The 10,320-nt window shown below is 41.9% G+C and overlaps 1 protein-coding gene across 2 annotated transcripts; it reads left to right on the forward strand.

Annotated features, from left to right (window-relative positions):
• The first annotated feature begins 1,433 nt into the window (after positions 1-1,433).
• Positions 1,434-9,526, forward strand: RERGL (RERG like). Of its 2 annotated transcripts, XM_079993129.1 has the most exons (6): positions 1,434-1,642; positions 1,683-1,823; positions 4,722-4,778; positions 5,302-5,375; positions 6,682-6,830; positions 8,579-9,526. In XM_079993129.1, the coding sequence occupies exons 2-6, from the start codon at positions 1,772-1,774 to the stop codon at positions 8,859-8,861; spliced, it is 615 nt and encodes a 204-aa protein (XP_079849255.1). In that variant the 5' UTR covers positions 1,434-1,642; positions 1,683-1,771; the 3' UTR covers positions 8,862-9,526. The 2 variants fall into 2 exon arrangements, with proteins under 2 accessions (XP_079849255.1, XP_079849254.1); XM_079993128.1 differs by having other exon boundaries at positions 1,434-1,823.
• Positions 9,527-10,320: the final 794 nt, after the last annotated feature.

Below are 10,320 nucleotides of genomic sequence, written 5' to 3' on the forward strand. Positions count from 1 at the left end.
TTACCCCAGTGAAACACAATAAAACTTACAGAAATGGGAGTAAAACACGTCTTTCTATTTTTGTAATGGGAAAAAAGCCCAACTTGCATACCAGACTAGTAAATCACTACTCCCTGTTTCCTAGCTTGAACTAATACCCTTGTGTTCTATTGTACTCAGTGGGACTTCTCAGAAGACTTTTATTGGACTGCGTTGTTACTAGGAAGTAAGCCCCATTGAAGTTAGTGCCTTGTTCTGCTGCTAATCTAACACCCTGTTTCTCACAGAGGCCAACCAGCTGCCCCTGGGAAGTTTACGAGGAGAGCGTGAATGCAATAGCCACTGTGCTGTTCCCAAACCTATCCCCAAACTGGAATTCAATGATATACTGCCTCTAAAGGTTCTAAATAATAATAATAATAATAATAATAATAATAATAATAATAATAATAATAATAATTTATTATTTGTACCCCGCCCATCTGGCTGGGTTTCCCCAGCCACTCTGGGCGGCTTCCACAAAAACCAAAAATACACTAAAATATCACAGATTAAAAACTTCCCTGAACAGGGAATATAACCATCAATAGCCACTGGGAGACCCCATCTTCTATGAATTTGCCCTTCCTTCTCCTAACTCCAGGGAGGGAAGCACACTGTTGCTTTTGCAGGGGAAACTCTGGAAATAACATGATGGGCAAGTTATTATAATTATAATTGATTAATTCTTATTATTAATAATAATATGATTAATTATTATGCCATGTATATGCAAAAATGCCTTCTAAGTACTTTACAACTATAAAATCAATACATAATTAAAATATGCAATAACATTAAAACATCCTTTACAAAAATATACAATAAAGCAACCATGATATCAGGCAGGCAGCTTTACTGTACTTTTTTCAGTGCCCGATAAAAACACTTTTGTTCAAACAAGCCTACCCAGTTATGTAGAATGTTGATATGTGCTTTCATCTGATTTTAGCTTGTGAATTTTTATTTGTTGTCTTTTTTAAATTATTGCTGTTAATTCTTTTTAGCAATGATTTTACACTTTTGTCCTTATTTATAAACCACTTTGAGGGTTTTTTATTATATTTTTATTTTTACAATGAAGCACACTATAAATTTTATAAAATAAAACAAAAAGATTTAAAATATTTTTTTTAAAAAAACAAAAACAAAAAAAAAACACCACAGTTAAAACAATGAAATCACCAGTTCAGGGGACGTTCAAAAACTAAGGAGGTCAATTTCACAAGATGAAACTCAATTTCACTTTCTTCTCCCTATGTCATTTGAGGAAATATCCATCTCGCCTTTTAACAGGCAGGGAGGAAACTGACCAGAGCAGGTTCTTGTTTGCTTTGTGCCTGTTTCAAACCGTTGCAAAGAGGAGAGTGATCACAGGTTTGGACGGAGATGGGAGAGATGTCTCAGTTCCTTTCCTTGCCAAACAGACACACACACACAAACGAAAAACGCAGGCATCTAAGGGTGGGCGGGTTCTTGCACTGCATTGCCTTATTATGCTCCCAGTTCGCCCTCCCTTGACGTCCTCAGCCCGGGAGGCTAAATAGAAGAAGTTGCAGGCAGCGGTCAAACAGCTCCAAATTGCTCTCTAGGGAAGTAGGCGAAGTGCGTAAAGACGAGGGGCCAGGGCGCAGAAGCAATAGGAACAGACTGAAGTTGCGCCACCCGCGAGCGCATCTGCCCTGCGTGGAAGTTTGTGGTTCGGAACGCTTTAAGTGCCTTTATTAAAGCAGCCGGGGTTGCTTTTTCAAGAATGAATGAAATGAAAGTAGCAGTTTTGGGCAGCGAAGGAACAGGCAAATCTGGTAAGGCTCCCTCTCTTTGACCTCCCTTTTCTAGCTACCTGAATTGCTGTTGTATATCCGTTTACAGGCACTTTGGGATAACTTAAAAAAACTACTTGAGTTCTCCATGTCTCTCCCCCCCTCCACCGCTTTTTTAGCTGGGGTGAGGGATTGCTTGGTGTGTTTGTGATATAATCTAAAGTTTAAACGAAGTTTATAGGATAAGATGCATGTGTGTGTGTGTGAGAGAGAGAGAGAGATTTTTTGTTTCCCATTCTTTTGAAATACGATCAAGTGATACGTGTCCAAGAGCTGTCTTTATTTATTTTGCGTAAGAAAATAAAATTATTTCGATATACCTCATCCAAACTGCCAACATTTCACAGGCCCTGCTTCTGTCCCGTTAACAGCATTTTGACTAGAAAGTATCTGCATTTATTTATGTTATATATTTTTTAAAATACCCTTCTTTCAAAATACCTACTTATGGTTGCCATTTCCCCGCCAAGACCTTGCTGCTATGCCTTTAACAGCACTTTTGTTTAGAGCAGTGAAATTTCTGTCAGTGTATATCTTCAGTACCTAGAAAAGTGTTGGTTGCTTAAGTTCTAAATGTCATTCTTCAGGCACAGGAGGAGAACTGGTTGAATAAAAGTTAGCCACTTTAGCTCATGTGAGGGGTGGGGGAGAGTGTGTCCAGAATTCTGGGATGTCTTCAATTTTGAAATTTCATTTTGCAAAGCAGCGTTTGAAATAGCTGAAAATTCCGATAGCTGAATCTGAAACTGCAAAATTGAAATTGGAAGTTCAACTTTTTGAATGGTACATTTTCTTTCTCCTTTTTTTTAGAAGCACAAACTCTCTAATGCTGTCAGTTTAGCAATATTTTCTTGGGCCCATTTGATCTAAAACAGACTTAACTTCAGAGTTAACATGCACAGACATCTCCATGCATCAACTTTCCAAATGTGACATTTTGATATCTCACCTCTCCCGACCAATAATTTCCAAAACTATGCCACTGGCAATGTTCTCCAAAACTAACTCTAGAGTCTATAAATCCAGACTTGCACTAAGATCTGTAAGCTATTCACTCGCAATAGCCCAAATATTGCTCCAGGGGTTCCTTAAGGATGCATTTGGGATTCACCCAGTGGCACCTCTCCAGTGTAAAGCTTTAGCCATTGATTAAATGTGTGGGAGAATTATCATAATCAACAACAACATCATCCTAATTTGGCATGGGAAACCCCATTGCTGATGTTGCCTGCTTGTTTTGTGCAGACATGATGAAATGATTTTGTTGTTTAGTCGTTTAGTCGTGTCCGACTCTTCGTGACCCCATGGACCAGAGCACACCAGGCACTTCTGTCCTCCACTGCCTCCCGCAGTTTGGTCAAAGATGAGATGATAGGATAGCCATTTTCAGCTATCTGAAGGGATGTGTCACATGGAAGATGGAGCAAGCTTCCTTGCTGTTGCTCCAGAGATTAGGACCCAAACCAATGGATTCAAGTTACAAGAAAGGAGATTCTGACTAAACATTAGGAAGAACTTTCTGACTTGACAGTGGGATAGACTACCTTGGAAGGTGGTGAACTCTTCTTTATTGGAGATTTTTCAACAGAAGTTGGATGACCAACTGCCAGGGTCTGTAACTGTCATTCCTGCATTGCAGAAGGTTACGCTAGATGACCCTAGTGTATCCCTTCCAATTCTGCAATTCTTTGGGTCCTGCTATTGTCCCAAATTATTTTGTGCAGACCCGAGTCCTGCATTGTCCCAGATCAGTGATCAGTGATCAGTGTCCCATGAACAGTGGCAGAGCTGCATGTGCTTCTAGCTTGAGGAGTAGATCTGATTTTCTGATTGCTGACATAGGATAGATGTGCCACAAGGGTATTTCTGCAGTGCAGCTGACTAGCAAGACTAGTCTTCTTTATTTGTCACATTTCTCTCATAACGTTTCTTCCACGGAGCTCAGAGGGGCATGACAACACTGTGAAATAGTAAGTTGGGCCAGAAGATGGTGACGAGCCCAGGGTCATTGTTGAGCTTGATGGCTAAGCAGCCATTTGAGCTTTTTGGTCTCCCGTTCTACCACACTGCCCACTTTTACTGTTTCATTTTGACAATGAAACTCAAAATTCGAGTCCCAGGGGGTATGCAGGTGCCCAGGACATTGTCTGAAGGCAAGTGATGCCACACTCTTGTGAAAGTGAAGCAGATTGCAGTCTGAAGAGTGTCTGGATGAGAGATTCAGTGGGTTCCCCATGTTTAACCATCTTGAATTCCACCAAGGGAGAAAAGACAGACTTGAATGACATTCATAAATGAGTGTTAAAAAGTGCCTCTTCATTCTTTCCTCTTCTGCACCAAGTCCTTCCTCACCAGGGATCCATTGTTGGTCTCTTCAGCACTAGGGACCAATTAACTGCCTGGAGCATCTTGCTTTTGTCTCCTTTTTCAGGAAAGTGTCAGTACATTCTGTGGCCAGGCTCCAGCAAAACTAAGTCCCATTGAAAACAAAGGCAATTGTTAGTTGCAGCCAACTTTCTCCATCCATGAGGTTTAGGGAGATGGGGATTTATTGCAGTGTCTGTCCTGCAGATGCACACAAGTCCATGTAACCTAGTTGTCATCAGTGCCAGCCCACACTTTTGTGTCATCATGGCTGGCCATACTTTGGGCCAGAATGAAGTGTCTGTTGCTGGTAACTACATATGTCACAAATGAGAAGCAAATAATTTATTATTGTATTTATATTTCCAGAAATAGATGCTTGTGGAATTTCTGTCTCAGTGCCAACTTTGTGGGTACTGTGCACGTTGCTATCCTGCCTCAGGCAGCAAAATGTCTTGGGCTTGTCCAACAGGCTGAAGATCATTTCTCATGTCACATTTTGTTCTCTCATTGCAGCCCTTACAGTACGCTTTCTGACAAGGCGCTTCATTGGAGAATATGCTTCTGACTCTGGTAAGCCTCCACTAACTTGGAAAATCTGTATCTACTTTGCCTCTTAGGTCCCATCTGCACTATGCATTGAAAGCAGAATCATAGAATTGTAGAGTTGGAAGGGACCCTGAGGATCATCAAGTCCAACCACCTGCATCACAGGAGTAGGGAATCGAACCTGCATCCTTGACATTATCAGCACCACGCTTTAACCAACTGAGCTATCCAGGCTGACTCATACCACTTTATTTATTTATTTATTTATGAATGAATGAATGAATGGCATTTATATCCAACCTTTTTCCTGAGGAACTCAATGTGGCATGAATGGTTGTCCTCTCCACCATCTTATCCTCACAAGAACTCTGTGAGGTAGGTTAGGCTGAGAGAATATGACTGGCCTAAGGTCGCTCCATGAGTGACTGAGTGGGGATGTGAATCCTGGTTGTTTGTTTTTTTACATGAGCAGTGGCAAATCTATTTTTTTTTGGGGGGGGGGGTTTACACTCATGATCATGTGTGTCCTCCTTCTCTTGTCTCACAGAGTGCATCTATACAAAGCACGTTTGTCTGGAAGGAAAGCCGATCAACCTGGAAATATATGATCCTTGTTCACAAGTAAGTTAAAGAACACTGCTGACAGCATGCTTTGATGTTGCATCACGTCACATCACTCTGAAGGTCTTTTAAGTAATGTTGGGAAATAAAGCGCAGGAGAGGGGGCTGCGAGATCCATGGTTCTAAACTGAACCCCTAATTGAGATTCATGTCTTCAATGTCAATCCATTTTGATCCAAAAAGTGGTCCAAACATGGTTTGTGGTTGCGTGCTCCTTTCTGGGATGCAAATAATTGAGAGGGTTGGGTTGGTGTTGGTGGAAACCAATGGCTGGGATCAAATAATTATTTAATGTATGCATCCACATTTGCATCCCATAGCCCATAATCTGCTTATGCAATTCACTGCCACGTGATGTTGCAATGGCAATAAGTTCACGTGCTGCTTATAAAAAGGAATTAAGCTGATTCTTGGAGGATGGTGCTGTCAAGGGCTGTTCCACTTAGGTTCCAGTTAGTTGTGATATTTCTGAATACCAAATAACAGGGGAGAGCCCAGGGGGGCTGGTTTGCCTCTGTTATAGACAGAATCTTGGGCTGTAAATCGACCCCATATAGGTGTGTGCACCAAAGGTTCATGTGAACTTACATGGATAGTTGGTCTGGACCAACAAAGCAGTTATTGTGATTTTATATGTGTTTACATGCTAATAATAATAATAATAATAAGAATTTATTATTTCTACCCCGCCCATCTGTCTGGGTTTCCCCAGCCACTCTGGGTGGCTCTCAAGAGAATATTAAAAACATGATAAGACATTAAAAACTTCCCTAAACAGGGTTGCCTTCAGATGTCTTTTAAAAGTCAGATAGTTGTTTATTTCCTTGACATCTGATGGGAGGGTGTTCCACAGGGTGGACACCACTACTGAGAAGGTCCTCTGCCTGGTTCCCTGTAACCTCACTTCCCATAGTGAGGGAACCGTCAGAAGGCCCTTGGAGTTGGACCTCAGTGTCTGGCTGAATGATGGGGTTAGAGATGCTCCTTCAGGTATACTGGACCGAGGCCGTTTAGGGCTTTAAAGGTCAGTACCAACACTTTGAATTGGGCTCAGAAACATACTTGGAGTCAATGTTGGTCTTTCAGGACCAGTGTTATGTGGTCTCAGTGGCCACTCCCAGTATCCCCCTTTGTTCTGCTTACCTCAGCTTCTCATACTTCACTAGAAGCAGCTTTCATAGGTTATTGTTAAAGGTGAGAGTTTCCAGGGCAAAGTATCTAAAAGTCAGTGTTTACAGTCATTAAGGTGCTCTATGGTATGCTATGCTGTCGTATCCTCTCACGCGATGGGTCTGTTACCTTCCAGCCTCGACGGGGGAAGTTGTCCCTCACCGATGAGCTCCACTGGGCAGATGGGTTTGTGGTCGTGTACGCAATCAGTGACAGAGCCTCCTTTGCCTTTGCGAAAGCCTTGCTGTACCGGATACGAGAGTGCCACATGTCGGGCTGCAAAAGGTAAGTCCATCAATGGCTGGAGCTAGGAATGTTGAAAGGATTATGATAGCCATGAGAGAGTCTGGTTAGTTCTTATAGTTCCCATCCTGTTGAACATATCTGTACTACAGGGGCTGCATTCAGACAGCCCTTTATTCTTAGGGTCACGGGTTTGAGCTCCACATTGAGCAGGATATTCCTGCACTGCAGGAAGTTGGACTGTATGATCCTCGTGGTCCCTTCCAGCTCCAATTCTATGATTCCCTTATCCCCATCCTTTTCACACTTTATGTAATCTTTCGCATGACGTAAGAGCCACTTCTGCAAATCTAGTAGAAATCTCGTACTCATTCTCAGGTTAACGACCTCCCAAAAAAATCTGTTTGCGATGCTGTTAACCTGGAAAATCACGGGTGTTTTACACTGTAATCTTCTTGTTGTCTTTGTGGATCACACCACTGCCACCAAAGCAAATCTGTGGTGCCGTTCTGGCATATAGGACTTTCCTGTAGTTTTCACAGTGGGAGCAGAAGCATGCAGGCACCTGAAGAGTGGAGACATGTCCCATGACGTCTGCTGTTGTGTCATACCATGTCCACTGAGTATGAATGAAATTTAGCATGACATGAGGGTATATCAAGCCGGTTCCATAATGCAACAGGTGACACACTGTAAAATGATGGTTAGACGCCAGGACAGTAGTCCTAGCAGTATAACCAGGGGAATTAATGCAATAATCCCCATGTCTGATCTGAATGCATCCAGAGTTTTGCTGGCCTAAGAGTCATTCCTTTTCCCCAAGAAGCCCTGGGAAATGGAGTTACATGATGGTGGGAGAAGGATCCCAATGGAGAAATCTAAAGCATTTCACCAAACCAAAATCCTAAGATTCTTTTAAGTGAAGCTATGTCAGTTCAAGCAGGATATTTCTGATATAGGTTTGCAGTGCAGGTAAGGCCCCAATCTCTTACATTCAGCATGCAAAACATGAGCTGAACCATGTTCTTCATTTGTTTCTTAAGATTTAGGTGCCGCCTTGCAAACCCATTATCAGTGGGGCTTAAAATTGTATTGGTAAAAACACCACCAAATTGTCTGGTCCGTGTAAATAAGCTAAAGGCAGCATAATGACTACTTACACATTCCAAAAATGGAGGAAACACATCATCAAAGGAAGGACATACAGAGTTGCATCTGCTAGCTTATAAACACATTTAGAAATTAATACAGTGGTACTTTGGGTTACAAACAGTTTGGTTTACAGACTCGGCTAACCCAAAAGTAGTACCTCGGGTTAAGAATTTTACCTCAGGATGAGAACAGAAATCACGCGCCGGCGGCAGCGGGAGGCCCTATTAGCTGAAATTAACCTCAGGTTAAGAACGGTTTCAGGTTAAGAATGGACCTCCAGAATGAGTTAAGTTCATAACAGAGGTACCACTGTAATAATAATAATTAATAATGACACATGATAGAGGATCTGTAAAACAGGACACAGGGCTACCCTATGTAACATAGAAAGCCGTTGTGGTTTAGTGGTTAGTGTTGGACTAGTTTCTGGGATTCCAGGGTTCAAATCCCTGCTCAGTCATGAAACTCACTGGGTGAACTTGGGCCAGTCAAAGTCTCAACCTAATGCCACCTTTAGCTCCTTGGACAATAGAGGGAATATAACTGCAATAATAAATAAACAATAATAAGCAACATCAGAATAAAATGATCAACAAATTGTGTTTTATGAGTTTTTCCTCTCCTCAACTCTCCCTCAGGGCTGCAGACTCCACTGTCATTTTAGTTGGGAACAAGCAAGATTTGTGCCATATGCGTGAAGTTGGCTGGGAGGAAGGGCAAAAGTTGGCCCTGGACTACAAATGCCAATTCTGCGAACTGTCTGCGGCAGAACATTGTCAGGAAGTGGCAGCCATGTTCACCAAAGTCCTGAAGAATGTCACCTCAAACGCTAAGGGGAAGGAGAAAAGGCGGCCTAGTGGGTCAAAATCTATGGCCAAACTGATCAACAACATGTTTGGGAAGAGAAGGAAGTCTGTTTAGGGGAAGGTCCTCCAGCCGTGATCAGGGCAGGAAGAAGATGCACACAAACGAAGACCTAGTCAACATGGAGATTTTACTCCAGGGAATTTCATTTCTAACGAGCTTCATTTGAAAGGAAGCCGTAGAGCAATATTGAATTATTCACACATTGCTTGAGGTCTGATGGATGGTTGACTCTCATAGGGACGTGTGACCTGTCTCCGCTGAAAAGAGTTGTATTTGAGTTGACACATAACACAAAAGTTCTGCCTGCAGTGATTGAAATATGATGGCAGATCCAGACATGCAATTTTTTTGCTGCTACAGCCAATGGGTAGGCAGCAAGGCTTTCTTGACCCAGCTGATGCTAGTCAACACTGAGTCCAATTGAAAGCAATGGGACCTAAGCTAACACCAGAAAACAACATTGAGCTGGACTTGGGCTGGATCTAGACACATCAAAGAAATGCTTCAGAAAAATGTGTTGTAGCCTTTATAATGAGAAATCGTGATGGCAAAAATGGAACTCCACAGTGCCATCTGGTGTCACAGTGTTATGTTGCATGTAAAGCACCTACAAAATGCTTTTTATTTACCAATCTAGCTGAGTCCTAGGACCAGGATCAATGTGTCAACAAGGCTGAGAAGGATATATTGTGTGGAGACTAAGCCCCCATCTGCACTATGATATAGTTTTTTATATAAACTATATCATACCACTTTAAATAGCCATAGTTTCCCCCAGAGAATCATGGGAACTGTGGTTTACTAAGGGTGCTGAGAGTTGTTAGGAGACCCCTATTCCTCCTCACAGAGCTACATTTTTCAGAGTAGATTAACAGCCAATCTCTCTTTTCAATAAACTCTGGGAACTGAAGCCCTGCGAGGGGAATAGTGGTCTCCTAGCAATTCTCAGCACCCACAACAAACCACAATTCGGAGCATTCTTTTTTGGGTGGAAGCTTTAAATTTATAGTGCAGCCCAGATTGCAATAACTCTAAATCCTTAGGGTCTGCTTTCGTCCTGACATTTACTTGTTCTATGGATTTAACCTAACAGCTTCCCACATCTCTTCTCCATTCGTGTTTCTGTTTATATAGACCTATCTAGCAATAAAATCCTATGTATGTCTACTCAGAAGTAAGTCCTGCCTTGTCCAGTGAAACTTACTGTAGTGTATAGGACTGCAGTCTAAGTCTACCTAAAACTATGTATGGTTTACTTCTACTTAAAGCTTCCAGGTAGTCCATATTATCAGCAATAATTGGTTTTCTTACAATAAAATATGCTAGTGCCTTTCAGAAGTATTGCAAGCAAAGACCCAGGGCACAAATTTGTTCCAAAATTTGCATATGCTCATTTCTATGCATAAATGCACATTTTGGTGTCTCAGCAAAATAAGAGTGCCCGGAGTTCATGCTGAGGAGCCTTGTGAGCAAAGTAAAAAATAAAATTAAGCTTTAAAGAAAGTGAAGAAGA

The sequence above is a fragment of the Podarcis cretensis genome (assembly GCF_951804945.1).
Source record: "Podarcis cretensis genome assembly, chromosome: 10".
Lineage (NCBI taxonomy): Eukaryota > Metazoa > Chordata > Lepidosauria > Squamata > Lacertidae > Podarcis > Podarcis cretensis.

What these genes read in the sequence shown, in the direction of transcription:
- RERGL (XM_079993128.1), top strand. Translation starts at nt 1,772, where the DNA reads ATGAATGAAATGAAAGTAGCAGTTTTGGGCAGCGAAGGAACAGGCAAA. An exon ending in CGAAGGAACAGGCAAATCTG is followed by an intron (nt 1,824 to 4,721) that starts GTAAGGCTCCCT and finishes CTCTCATTGCAG; the next exon opens with CCCTTACAGTACGCTTTCTG. An exon ending in AGAATATGCTTCTGACTCTG is followed by an intron (nt 4,779 to 5,301) that starts GTAAGCCTCCAC and finishes CTTGTCTCACAG; the next exon opens with AGTGCATCTATACAAAGCAC.